This window comes from Lutra lutra, chromosome 8 (assembly GCF_902655055.1).
Source record: "Lutra lutra chromosome 8, mLutLut1.2, whole genome shotgun sequence".
Taxonomy (NCBI): domain Eukaryota; kingdom Metazoa; phylum Chordata; class Mammalia; order Carnivora; family Mustelidae; genus Lutra; species Lutra lutra.
This window is the reverse complement of record NC_062285.1, coordinates 67,118,614-67,132,690: the sequence shown is the minus strand read 5'-3', so window position 1 is coordinate 67,132,690 and position 14,077 is coordinate 67,118,614. Positions and strand designations below refer to the sequence as shown.

At 36.6% G+C, this 14,077-nt stretch overlaps 1 protein-coding gene across 1 annotated transcript in view; it reads left to right on the top strand.

Moving 5' to 3' along the window:
• Positions 1–12,117, top strand: part of LRRK2 (leucine rich repeat kinase 2) — a 133,229-nt gene extending 121,112 nt beyond the window's left edge. Inside the window, 7 exon segments of the mRNA XM_047740921.1 lie at positions 212–405; positions 1,538–1,610; positions 2,336–2,520; positions 5,767–5,919; positions 7,741–7,949; positions 9,995–10,066; positions 10,665–12,117. Of these exon segments, the coding sequence (XP_047596877.1) occupies positions 212–405; positions 1,538–1,610; positions 2,336–2,520; positions 5,767–5,919; positions 7,741–7,949; positions 9,995–10,066; positions 10,665–10,786 (1,008 nt within the window). The 3' untranslated portion in view covers positions 10,787–12,117.
• Positions 12,118–14,077: the final 1,960 nt, after the last annotated feature.

Here is a 14,077-nt window from a genome sequence, read left to right as displayed (position 1 = left end):
TCGATGCATTTTTAGATGCGCAAAATTATTTGCCAGTTAACTCATTTATTGTTGAAAGGTTAAGTAAAATTGTCATTGTTTTTAAAATTAAGAGTAAGAGAATAAAATGAGTTAAATGTCTGGATAGCAATATTTTCATTCTATTCAAATTCTAGTCACTGAAGTTTGAATCAAGTTCTTCAAACTGATTTCTTTTTTTTTTTTTAAACAGGAAGTTATTGATAGTAGAATACTGTGCCTAGCTTTGGTGCCTCTTCCTGCGGAAAAGGAAAGCTGGATAGTGTGTGGGACACAGTCTGGCATGCTCTTGGTCATCAATACGGAAGATGGGGATAAGAGACATACCCTTGGAAAGATGACAGATTCTGTGACTTGCTTGTATTGCAATCCCTTTCCCAAGCAAAGGTGCCATAGTGAATTCGATCTGTGGGAGAAAATTACAAATCTTTTTAGATGACTGAATTGTGTGGAAAACTGTTATTACTTCAGCAAAAACTGCTAATTTTTAACATATTTCTGTGCCTTACCACTGGCATTATTTCAGCTCTGGTCTATTTCCTTACCAGCCCTCACATCAGTTTATTTTTCTTTGTAGGGTCTCTTCAGGGATAAGTTTTCCTTTATCCTTTTTTTTTTTTTTTTTTTGGAATATAAATAGCTTGTTATGTGCTGGTTTAAAACATATCAATTCACTATCAAATTGAGAAAATATCCAATAAATGAATGCATAAGTTATTAGTAGGTGACTCATCCGTTATTAGTTGCGGGGATCTCATTTCCAAGGAGTTTATCCAAATGGCAGGATTTGCAGTTGTGAGTAACAGGTTGATAGCTGTAATAGTTGGGGCAGGATGATTTCCCGGAGTCATTAAGATTATACCCCATGTATTGCTCTGGTTTAAGTCAACACTGGAAAATAAATATTAGAAAAATGTGAAACTCAAGTTTTGGCAAACTGTGGCAAAGTTTGTGGCAAAAGTTTTTGGACTCAACTGTGCTAAAACTGTGCTCGTCAACACTGGGACGAGCTAATGGAAAAATGCTGGAGGACTTCTTGTGTGGAGGGGGGGCAGTCAATGTGATTAGGCCATCTTTGTTTGCTAATTGTTGCTATTTTATTATTTTTTTATTATGTTTACTTAGCCTGCATATAGTACATCATAAGTTTTTGATGTAGTGTTCAAAGATTCATTAGTTGCATTATTGAAGTTAGGTTCCTACAGTTCCATAGAGACTGGGAGATGCTGCCCTGCCTTTCTTGATGATTACATTTCAAAAGGAAGCCTCCTGGTTCCCTGAGAGGGACATGCCTGAGCCTTAAAACTGATAAGAGGCTGGGAGGACTTGTATCTCAAATCTGCAGAGAAAGAATTTACAGTTGTTAAGTTTTCTAATAAATACCCTAAGAAAAGAGAGGTCAGGGGTCCATAGTCACATAGAAACCTGTTTAAGTTTAGTCAGCCTGGAGGGGAATGTTACAGCCATCTTGGTCAGTATAAGCATTATTTTATAACAATTTTGCCATTTTTTCTTTCAGCAAGCAAAAAACCTTTCTTCTGGTTGGAACTGCTGATGGCAATTTAGCAATTTTTGAAGATAAAACTGTTAAGGTAAATGTTGAATCTGTTCTACATAAAAAACTTTTTCAAGTTTTTTATTTCATGTATGCTTATTTCCACCCCTCTTTTAAGTGATGTAAACTCCCTAAGAGCAAGGATCATAAGTCTTGCTTTTCATCTTCTTATTTTCCTAAAGTCTTGCATAAAAATAGATCCTCTATAAATACTTGTTGACTGACTACATTTTAAATGAATAAACTAAGGATAAAATGGTAAGTGAGATCTGATTTAAAATGTTAAAAAGAAAGTAATTCTATTTTTATATAAATGAAGTGATAATTCCTTATAAATATATGTGGGAAAAAATCTGGTTTGCCACGAACTTTTTCTTTAGTCTGGAAGAGATCATTTAGCTTTCTGTTCTTCAGATTCTCATTTATCAGTAAAACACTTGTTCTTTCCTCCATGTAGGCATCTGTGATTCCTTCTATTTATCCAGCATCCTACCCATTTATACTCCTTATTATCAAAAAGCTGATTACCTAATGAGAGACAAACTAGTAGGGCGTAATCCCTGGGTTATTTCCTGTACAGAAATTGGTCTGCATGCCTCTTGAATCGTGTTTTCATAAATCCTTTGAAAAATGTATTTTGAATTTTTATTTTAAGATCTCTAGCCATTTACAATGGAAAAGTGGCTTTTAGAAAGCGCAGCAGATTTTACAGCCTTTCATTTCGCAGATACTCGGTTGAATGTGTTTCTCTTCTTGGCAAAGTGTAAAGGAGCTGCTCCTTTGAAGATACTAAATATAGGAAATGTCAGTACTCCACTGATGTGTTTGAGTGAATCCATGAATTCAGCTGAAAAAAACATCATGTGGGGAGGATGTGGTACAAAACTTTTCTCGTTTTCTGATGATTTCACCATTCAGAAGCTCATTGAGACAAAGACAAATCAGCTGTAAGTTATTTCTATCTATACAATTAATTTACCATTTTAAATTCATGTTTATTCCTTATGCTTGTATCAATAATGCTGTTGCCATCCAAGCAAAAACTTTTGAAATGCATTATTTATTTTTCTATTAAAGACATCACCCAGCCTCATCACATTTGGGATAAAATATGAACAGCCATGATAATCTTAGTAGTACTAATCAATCTAAATTTTTAACAATTTCATTATCTCTGTATCAAACATGAATTCGATAGACAATAAACACAGTTTTTTACTTCATCTGTGGGTGTTACATATGCGTTTTGGATAACTTCCATTAAGTGTTGATTGTAAGAAACCTATATCTTGGGAATAAAGTCATGTCTAGATTTGATAATTATACCGATGTCCTCTCTACAGCAAAGTGGTGATAACCACTTTCAAGTGAAAATAAACTATAAACCTTCTCCCAATTTGTTGTTTCAAATTTTAGAGTTTTATTTTAATAAAATCATTGCACTTGGTTCTTATTTATTACATTCGCCAGCATAGATTGGTGGATAACAGCATAAATCGTAGTTCAAATATTGGTTTTGCCATGTATTGAATATGTAAACTTGGGCAAGAACTTCTTAAATACCCAGTCTTCTCTAGCCTGAGAATTATAATATGTCCTAACTCAAAGGGATGTTTGGAAGACTAGACAAAATATTAATATAAGGAGCTAACATGATGCCCAGCACTTGGAAAGCTCTCAGTAAATATTAGTTATTATTATTAGCTTTGAATCACAAATCCCTATCTTGGAATATCCTGGTTTCTCAATCTCCATCCAGTTGCCCCAGAGTGAAATTCCAGGAGTAATCCTTGACTCCTTTGTCCTTTACTTCCTTTGTCCACTTAACTCTCCTTCTAATTGACCCTCATAAGCTTGTATTTCTCAGTTTTCCTACTGCTGCTTCCGCGGACCAGACTTTCATCCATCATCGATCGCTATGTTAACAACAGCATCTTTCTAATCAGTTCTCAACCTCCTGTTCTGCTCCCTTCAGTCCATTCGCAACACTGCAGACAGAGGGGCTCTTCTAATGTGCAAATCAATCTGAAATCAGTCTCTTGCTTAAAACCTCCCCGCCCCCTGGTCACACGCGTCCCATTGTCTTTTACATGACGTCCAAATTTCTTAAGACTCTACAAGGCACTCGCTTCCCTCTCTAAATTAATATTTTGCAGCCTCCTCGCCCTCTGAGCTTTAGCCAAACTGAAATCATCTCAGTTCTCAAAGACAGCCTGCTCCTGTCACCCCTGGCCTCTGAAGGTGGTTCTCCCTGTCTTGTATGATGACTGTGTTCCCTGCTGGTTTTAATTCAGATGTCACTTCCTCTGAGGGGTGGTCTCAGACTCCCTCTGTGCAGGTTCGGTGCCTTGGGTTTGTTCTTCCATGGCAGCTCTCATTTCCCTTCACAACAGCTCTCACACGCTGTTATAAAAGAAGTTTCAAAATGCTTCCTTAATAATACTAGACCCACTGGTTCTCAGCATTGGCCCCACTTAGAAACCACTAAGTAGCTGAAAATAACCTTCTGTACGAGACTCACCTCAGACCAATTAAATCAGAAGACTGCATCGTGGGGTGGGGCTCACGGGTCAGTATTTTTCTTTTCAGGCTCTCAGGTGATTCTGAAGTAGAGTTGGGGTTCAGATACACTGCTGTGTATTGTAAATCCTTGTGGGTGAGAATTTTTGTTTTCTGTCCTGTTCACAGATTTGTTTCCTAGTGTGTGGTAAATGTTCAGATAAGTTTATTCTCATTCTGGAATTTACACTCCTAGCCAGCCTAAACAAGTCTGAAAATATTTTTTTTTTAAAGATTTTATTTATTTATTTGACAGACAGAGATCACAAGTAGGCAGAAAGGCAGGCAGAGAGAGAGAGGAGGAAGCAGGCTCCCCGTGGAGCAGAGAGCCTGATGCGGGGCTCCATTCAGGACCCTGGGATCATGACCTGAGCCAGAGGCAGAGGCTTTAACCCACTGAGCCACCCAGGCACCCCAAAGCCTGAAAATATTTAAAAAGAAGGGCTCCCAGTTTTTTTTTTTAACTTATTTCATAGAGCATGTTATGAGATCATGGCTATCAACCCCCTATAATTCCATGTAAGATTTGGAGTATAAATGCTTTACCAGAGAGAAGCTCTCTGTTCATCCCCCAAAAGAGATTTCATAGACACATGGAAATACTTTCTTCTCAGTTGCCTTGTTCTCTCTCCTGGCTAAGCAGTTACCACATTGCTAATTAGATGCTGCTTCATCCTCACTACCCTTCTTACTGTCATCCATGCTCACTGACAGAGGCGTGATGGGTAGTGAAGGATGATGTGGCATCTGGAGCCACAGGCCTCCAAGGTCTTGTGGTAGAGTCCTGCTTCTGTACCATGCCAGTCATGTGGCCTCCAGCAAGTTATTTAGCATTTGTAAGCTTTCTATAATAACAGACATTGAGATCTGTAATGTTTTCTAAGATTTTTATTGAGGATCAAATAGGATAACACACAAAAGTATTTTATAAATTTTAAAATTCTCTGGAATATTTGGACTAGTTTGAGCTGTCTTCAAGGATTACCTAAAATGTAGTGGCTCTCCAGCAACACATGTTTTTGCTTCCCTTGCCAGGACAAGGAAGACAGAGGAAAGAAATCTTCCTGCCCTATGATGAACTGAAGATTTTTTACACCCTTTGATACTTTTGTGTCATTTATCTGATGGAATTGCAACTTTAACCATTTTTACTTTTTCGTGACTTTTCATTCCTCTGTTAGTTCATTCCTCATCCATCCATCCTTCTGTCCAGCTGCTTAACAAACTGCCTACTTTTGTTAACCAGGCATTTTTCTAGATAGATACTCACCCGTCTATCTACTATATGTATCTACTAGATAGATAGGTACTTGATGACTCTTTACTGGATTGGAGTTATATAGAAAATACATGGTCCTTATCCTTAAGAAATCACAGCTACAATCTAGTATCAGGGACACAGTAATTAATAAATATAATTTTACATTTAATAAGCTCTATAGTATTACAGCTAGTACTGGTGTGGGAAAGGGAATGACTGGTGTATTTTGATAGGTCAGAGATGAATTCCAGAGGAGCTGACATTTAAGTTAAGCTTCAAGGGCTAGCTAGGAGCTTGCCATGAAGATAGAGCCTATGGTAGCCAATCTGTTTGCAAGAAATGAATAGTAGTGACACTCTCTCTTTCCCTCTAGGTTTTCTTATGCAGCTTTCAGTGATTCCAACATCATAGCAGTGGTGGTAGACACAGCTCTCTACGTTGCTAAGAAAAATAGCCCATTTGTGGAAGTACGGGATAAGAAAACTGAAAAACTCTGTGAACTAATAGACTGTGTGCACTTTTTAAAGTAAATTAATTTTTAATTGTATTTTATTGTGGAAAGAATACAATGTTGACACTGACCCTCTTAACAAATTTTTAGGTGTACAGCATATTGTTGATTGTAGGTACGATGTCATTGGTTCTTTATTTTATGCTTGTACGAGCTGTCTTTACACTTTAGATCTCACAGAGAAAGGAAGTATGGCTAATTATACTTTGTTTTTGCCTCTAACTAGAAAACTAACAAAAACTCAGAAACCAAATTGTTAATGCTTTTTAGCACCATCTCTTAGCATCTAGCAAATTGCATTTTGGAAAACAAAAAAGGGAACATAATATTTATGGTTTCTTCAAGGTATTACAAAGAATATTCTCTAATGAAAAAAATAGTACATTACTGAAAGTGATCATATTGGGTTCACGGCTGATGGTACATCTAGTTGTGTTACAGTATCGATGTTTATTACATTTTTTAAGGATTTTTATTTATTTTATTTTTTTTAAAGATTTTATTTATTTTATTTGACAGACAGAGATCACAAGTAGGCAGAGAGGCAGGCAGAGAGAGAGAGGAGGAAGCAGGCTCCCTGCCGAGCAGAGAGCCCGATGTGGGGCTTGATCCCAGGACCCTGGGATCATGACCTGAGCCGAAGGCAGTGGCTTTAACCCACTGAGCCACCCAGGCACCCCGAGGATTTTTATTTTTTTATTTTAGAGGAAGAGAGAGAGGGGGAACAAGCGGAGGGGCAGAGGGAGAGAATCTCAGACTGACTCCTCGCTGAATGCAGAGCCCAACACAGGGCTTGATCTTATGACCCAGGATCATGACCTGAGCAGAAACCAGGCATTGGTTGTTTAACCAACGGAGCCACCCAGGCAGCTCTCAAAGTTCACTACTTATAATTATCCTATAGGTGCAAGGATACTTTGCTCTAAAGATAAAGTTACAAAACAATTTTAAAAATGGGGGATAACCTACTGGACTGACCAGTGCACTAGCTACCTAAGGACAAAGGGTTAAGACCACACCTGACAGCCAGTTCTTAGTCTGATCCAGGATGTTAGACATAAATCTCAGACTCTAAATCAGACACCTCTTTTGTGTGCTGCTGCTGGAAATGGGACCTCAGCCAGCCTTATTTTCTAGCCACTTTATATTTTTTCTTTTGTTTTGTTCTTACCATGTAGATTTTTTATACCCTGGAGAATGTTTAGATTACACCCTATATCTATAAAATGACACTTCAAAGTTTACTTGCCTAGGATCTTTTCATTTTTCACTGGTTGGTAAGGAGATATATATTCTGAAATGCTGGGAATTCCCCTTACTTCTTGAAGGTCTAAAAGTATTAGAGTTCTTTTATTTCTGGACACTTCATTTTTGTCATGAATTATTCATTGGCTCAGGGAAGAATTTAGTGGTTGGTATTGATATCTTTTACATGTAAATTACTAAAATTTAATTTTCCTTTATAACTTTTAGAGTTCATGGAAAGCTTTTGAAAATAACTTTCTATTTATATTGGGCGAATTTATTCTTTTTTAAAACTGAATTACATAGGCTTGCTATTTATAAAAATTATATCCATTTAATGTACTTCAGAATTTCTTGAAGTTAAGGGGCTATTGTTGTGTTATCTTTGATAACGTGTTTCAAGTACAGAAGCTACTTCAGCATTCTGTATTTTGCAAAACTAATTTTGTAGAATTTTAATGGTATATAATGTATACTGTCATGTATTCATAATTCAAGATACTATATGTAGTGTGTATATGTAGGTATACATCTGTTTTCTCTCTTAATTGTTGATAAAACTATGAATGCATACTTTCTTTATGGTTTTAGGGAGGAAATGGTAAAAGTAAATGCAGAATCAAAACACAAACTGTCTTATACTGGGAGGGTGAAAACCCTGTGCCTCCAGAAGAACACTGCTCTCTGGATAGGAACTGGAGGAGGCCATATTTTACTCCTTGATCTTTCAACTCGTCGAATTATACGTATAATTCAGAATTTCTGTGACTCTGTCAGAGTCATGATGACAGCACAGTTAGGTAAGTTTCTTTCCTTTAGATCTTTTCCCATATTGTTTGAAATTATAAAAATAGGCTTTTATTTTTTATTTTTCTTTCACTTTCCAATGTCATGTGAAGTGTCTTGGAAGGTCACATAATGAAACAGGAATGGGAGACATTTGAATGGGGTCATTTAAAAAATGAGAGAATAGATGCTCCCATGGAAAATCCCATGGAATTTTTCCCATGGAAAATCAGGTTATTGCAGCTGAGCACTGAATTTACATCTTACTTTCTATACCTAAGGCAAAAAGAGGATATAGATAATGTTAAGTATTTTTAAATTTTAACCAAAGATATTAAAGCAAACGTTTGTTTTGATCAGTTTATGCTTCCCACCCTTGTTAAATTTGGTTTTTCATTCTATAAGCAAATCTATATTCTTGTAACAATATATGCTGAACTCTGCAATGTGTGAATATTGACAATCATGATGTTTTAAGCAGACTTTGTCTTTTCTTTCTCTTTCTTTAAATACGAAAAAATCGTAACAGCACGTGAATATATTTTCTACGCAAATACATTCCATTGTTTTCTTTTAACCAATTATTTGGTTTAGAGAATAGTATTAGCATATATGCAAAGTTGATCTGAAAATAACAATGGAATTAAGTTCTGCAAAACTAGAGTTTGTGTAACTAGCGAAGAGGTCAGAATGTGTTTGACAGGTGAAGAAAATAGTAAATTCCTCTAACAGGAATACATTAAGGAGGGACAAGTGTTTCTCCTTACTCTTACCCAGTTTTTATGAAGGGATTTTGGAGCTGGACAGAAGGAGTTAGACTAGATGCTGTGAGTGATTGGTTCCCTATCAGGATACATGTCCCCACAAGCAGAGCAGTAGGTCTCTAGTGGATTGTCTCTCTAGTTTTATTCTACCAAGGTTGTTCCAACCTCTCATTTAATTTCTATGTACTTTGGGACCCAAGTGGTTGTTCCTTACTGACATTATGTGGGATTTCAGTGAGTTTAATTGATTTTTTAAATAAAGATAAATTTAAACAGACGCTACAAGGTGCGGCAGGCACAACATGGCTTCACCTCACCTTTCTGGCCTCTGCTAGTTACCACATTCCTCTGCGCTTTCTGCTCTAGTATATTTTCAGTCCCTCTGAAATACCATGCTTCATACTGCCTCAGGGTTTTTTCATGAGCTGTTTCCTTCTTTGCTTATTTGATTTAAGTTAATGTCGTTAACTAAGCCAAGAAGATAGACTAAATTAACTCTTTCTTCAAAATAGCAGTTCCTGTCTCAAAGCCCCTGAGAAGTCAGTAATGATGAGGTCAGACTTCTCTTTTTGGGGTCCTGGATCTTTTTCATTAATTTCAGTCTCTTCACTAGAACGTAAACTCCATGTGGGTTGGGTTTGCATGTGTTTGATTGCCCTTTTACTGTTAGTGCTCAGCTAGGGCTTCTTAGTGAATGACTTGAGAAGAAAGTATCGTTCTGTGACAGACTCTCAGTATATCCACCCATCCAATTTTTTATCCAAATGTTTCATATTTGACTAGTGCCAAAGCACCTTCATGCATACAATCTCATTTAATTATATAACTTGGGCTGTATAAACATTCAACCCAGTTTTCTTTCTTTCTTTCTTTTTTTTTTTTTTTTGAGATTTTTTTTTATTTGACAGAGCGAGGTCACAAGTAGGCAGAGAGGCAGGCAGAGAGAGAAGGGGAAGGAGGCTCCCCGCCAAGCAGAGAGCCCGATGCGGGACTCGATCCCAGGACCCTGAGATCATGACCTGAGCCGAAGGCAGAGGCTTAACCCACTGAGCCAACCAGGTGCCCTCAACCCAGTTTTCAAAGGTTAAATTGTTTTCTCAGATTGACACAATTCCTAAAAATTGTAGCAAGGAATAGGTCACACATTTTCTAGCATTAAATAATTGCTAGTCTTGGAGTGTTTTTATTTAATATAATTGATGTGTCTCCAAAAGTAGAATCAAAAAAGTTCCAAGGACATTTTAAAGTCCAGCTTGTTATATTGATTTAACAGAAGACTCATGTTTTTTTTAAAGGAAGCCTTAAAAATGTCATGCTGGTTTTGGGGTATATCCGGAAAAGTACTGAAAGTTCACAACACCAAAAAGGTAATGTTTAATAAGATACTGTATTCCAAACACAGTGCAGTGACACCAATGATTATAATTAATATTATGTGTGCTACACATTTATAGCAAATATAACATATGCTATAATACTTCAGTATTTTTGATGGCTAGCTTCTTTAGAGTGTAAATAATCTAAGCATAAATCTTCAAAATTAAGTTTCAGTGATTTAACTATGTTGAGTATTTTTTGAGATGAAGTAGAAATATTGACCACTATAAAATGAGAACTAGCCCACATTGAAGCTAAATGTGGATATTTTTCCTTACAACTTACCAATATCCATATGAGATCTGATTTTGAACAGTGTTGGAAAAAATAATTTCTTTCAGAAAATGAAATGTTAGATTATTAAAGGTCCACACTCTTTTTGACATGTAGTAGTTTCTGTAAGACATTTAAAATGTTTTCCAAATGGACTTTCTTATAAATAGCAGTAATTTAGTACATTGTTTTTAGCTGTATTTATATATATATTTGTCCAAGACAACTAAATATAAGTGAACAAAGTAGAAATAAAATAAAAATGCCTTATGGCCAATCTTTGAAACCTGGTTTCATTTTTTTTTTCTTTTGTAGAAATACAATCTTGTTTGTCTGTTTGGGACATCAATCTTCCACATGAAGTGCAAAACTTAGAAAAACATATTGAAGTGAGAAAAGAATTAGCTGAAAAAATGAGAAGAGTATCTGTTGAATAAGAGAGATATTGGAGATCATTGTCTTTGGGAGGGAAAATTATTCTCTTGTAAATATTTCTTTAAAAATGTTTACATGTGAAAAGGGTACTTCCACTTTTTGAAATAGCTCATGTGTATATATATATATATACATATATATATATGTGTATGTGAAGGAATATTTATATATTTTATTTTAAATATAAATATGTGTAAAAATAATTATCATTGAAAATGTGTTTTGAAGAACTATTTAAAATATAACTTTATATTTCCTACACATCCTAATTAATTTTGTGAATTAAGTAATGAAAGGAAAAGTCAAACGTACATAATTGCAGGACTCATACTAAAATTTACAAAGTGATTAATTTTATTGTTGTCCGTAAGGAAAGTAAACATTATTTAAAATTCTGCGCTTAAACAACACTGTTGTTTGATTACTTTCTAGGTGTTCTGCAAAATAGAATAAAACTATTAGGACCGTTTCACATGTAATACATTCCTTCTTAGATTGCTTTTAAATGCAGTTATCGCATATGCTTGTAAACCGTCAATGAATTTTCACTAATAAAGCCATTTATTGGGATGTGCGTTCTCTTCATTGCTGATTCAAACAATGCATTTCATGCAACTTCCTTCCATATGAAAGAAAATGTCATGAAAAGTGCCGATGAGAAAATGTAACATATTGTTCTCATATCCAGGAAAGACACACTTTCCACACTTTCTCTTTTCCTATTTCACAATTCTAACTTTGAATGTGGATACCCTGAAATTTGTATAATTGGTGTAAATACATTATTCAGTCTTTCAGTGATATTTTTCATGTTTTAATTTGGAATCTCAGTGGTAAACCAGACAGCTGGTTACTTATTCTTAATCTCTGCTCTAACACTTCTACCTATCTTCTTCCTAAATTTGTGACTCTGCAAATCCTGCATCGCTCAGGTGAAAAACCACATTTCAGGATTCCACAACTCCCATCAAGACCATGGGGGCAAGTTTCTAACACTTTAGCTTACTGAAGGAGAAAGGAGCCTCAGGCTGTGATGGGTAAAAATACTTGCTAATCTAATCTCTAAATTATACCTAAGTTGTTTAAATATCTTCCTATTCATAATTTCAGACAATTCCCTGTAGTAGGATAACCAGTCCATTTAATATTCTCAGAACTGACTGATGTTGTACTATAAGATGATTTTAAAAATAATGGAGTTTATTCCTGTGATATTTCTCATTGTTACTTTGTATTTATTGCAATTTTTTACAAAGATAATTATGAAGAAATATGTAAATGAACATTGTATTTAAATGGACTAATAAACATTTTCAAAGCATGTATAAGAATTTTAAAACTTTGTGATGTTTTATTTTTCACCTATAAGCTACAGATAATCTGTCTAATGTGAAATTTTGTATTAATGTGTGTTTGGGATATATAAAAAATGCTAACTCAGGGTTTCTCTTGAGGGTTTATTTAGTTTTCTATTGAACACATAATTTTCAGGATCCCAGGATAAAACCTGATAGGCCTGATATATTTCATATTCAAGTGTTCATGAAAATTTTCCTAAGAGGATTGTTCACTCTTGAGTACTGAAAAAAAAATGACTTCAAAAAAATTTATTAAAAAAAATTGACAGTCATTTTAAGTTTTTCCTGGCTAGAAGTCTCAAATAAGCTACTAATCTTTATAAAAGCAAAAGCATTTATCTTAATAGAAAATATTTGGGGGAGGATGTTTAAATTTAAAAAGGAAGCCCCCGGAGTCTAATTCTGGAAAGCACTATGGATTATATGTGGATTACTTTAAGTAAAATTCATCTTACTTTTCATCAAGACTGTGACATAAATTGATGAAACAAGCAAAAGTAGCAAAAATTTTTTGAGAACTTTCCTAAATTGAAGATACTGAGGGTAGGTCATCTCGAAAAACCCCTGGCACTTTGCATCTTTATGTAATCCATCACTGTGGATAGCTCAACACCTAACTTGGGAAACTGAATGCTTTTGGTTTTCATGGAAACTCATCAGCTATACAGTAAAATCTTAAACTGTGCCAACTCGGGGGAAATTGAAATTTTCATTCTCCATCTGGCCAGTTTCCCAGACTTGGGGCCATTGTTTCCAGTAACAATTCAGAATCTGATGGTTTAAAAGCACACAGGTACTTGGTTCTTTCCATTCCTCAAGGTACTTGGAATGTTCCTAGAACCTTTGTTTTGGGCTGGGAGCCAAGTCTGCAGTTAATACACTGTGAGTGGTGAGCAGAAACTTGGCTTTCCCTTTGTGCTGTCCTCACTGGGAAGTCTCTGCTAGGGACATTCTCAGCCTAAGACAAAGAGTAGGGAGAGGGATGCTGGTGTCAGCCTCTGGGTTATGGGGGGGAATACTGCTTGGCCTCCAGAGATTCCAAGGTCCCATGGCAATAGGGCCTAGGCAACCAGACTTCATGGAGTACCTTATTTGTGTAACTATTATTTAGGGGCTTCACCATGTTTACTAGTCTGAACACGACTCAGAGGAGGTTATTATTATACCCATTTATTTCTGAAAATACAAACCAGGGGATAAATGCTGTGTTAGAAGTATTATGGGACAAAACAAACGACCTTATGGGGAAAAAAGGAGAGAGGCAAGCCGGGAAACAGACTCTGAACTCTAGAGAGCAAACTGATGGTTACAGGGAGTGGGGATGGGTAACACGTGATGGGGATTAAGGAGTCCACTTGAGTACAGTGTGTTGTAGGAACGCGTGGAAGCACCAGGGGGAAGAGTTAAGATGGCAGAGGAGCAGGAGGACCCTGAGCTTGCCTCTTCTCTCCAACATGGGTAGATAGTTAGCAAATCATTCTGAACACCAAAGAAATCAGTTGGAGGTCAGGGAGAACTAAAACGACAACTCTACAAGTAGAAAAGCGACCACCTTTTGGATGGTGGGACTTGCGGAAGTTCACTCGGGGGAGACGTGGCGGTGGATCCTGCCGGTGGGGAAGGAGCCCGCTTATGGAGGTAAGCGGTATTAGAAGCTGCGGAGCGCAAAAGCTGAACTTACAAATTTGCTTCAGTAGGGACGTGCCTGGATTGAAGGTGCACAACTGGTAAAAAGGGGCAGAATCCCAGGAGTGACAGGGTGGTCTGAGGATCCCCAGGGTCCCAGGAAGAACACGTGGCGCCAAGGCGCGGTGCTGTTTCCAGGCAGAGGAGCCTGGAAGCACAGAGAGCCGCAGGTCTCGGTGCAGGCTTCGTCTATAACCTGCAAACCGCGGCACCGCTGTGGGACCCCTTTCCTGGGACAGCCTGGCAAGT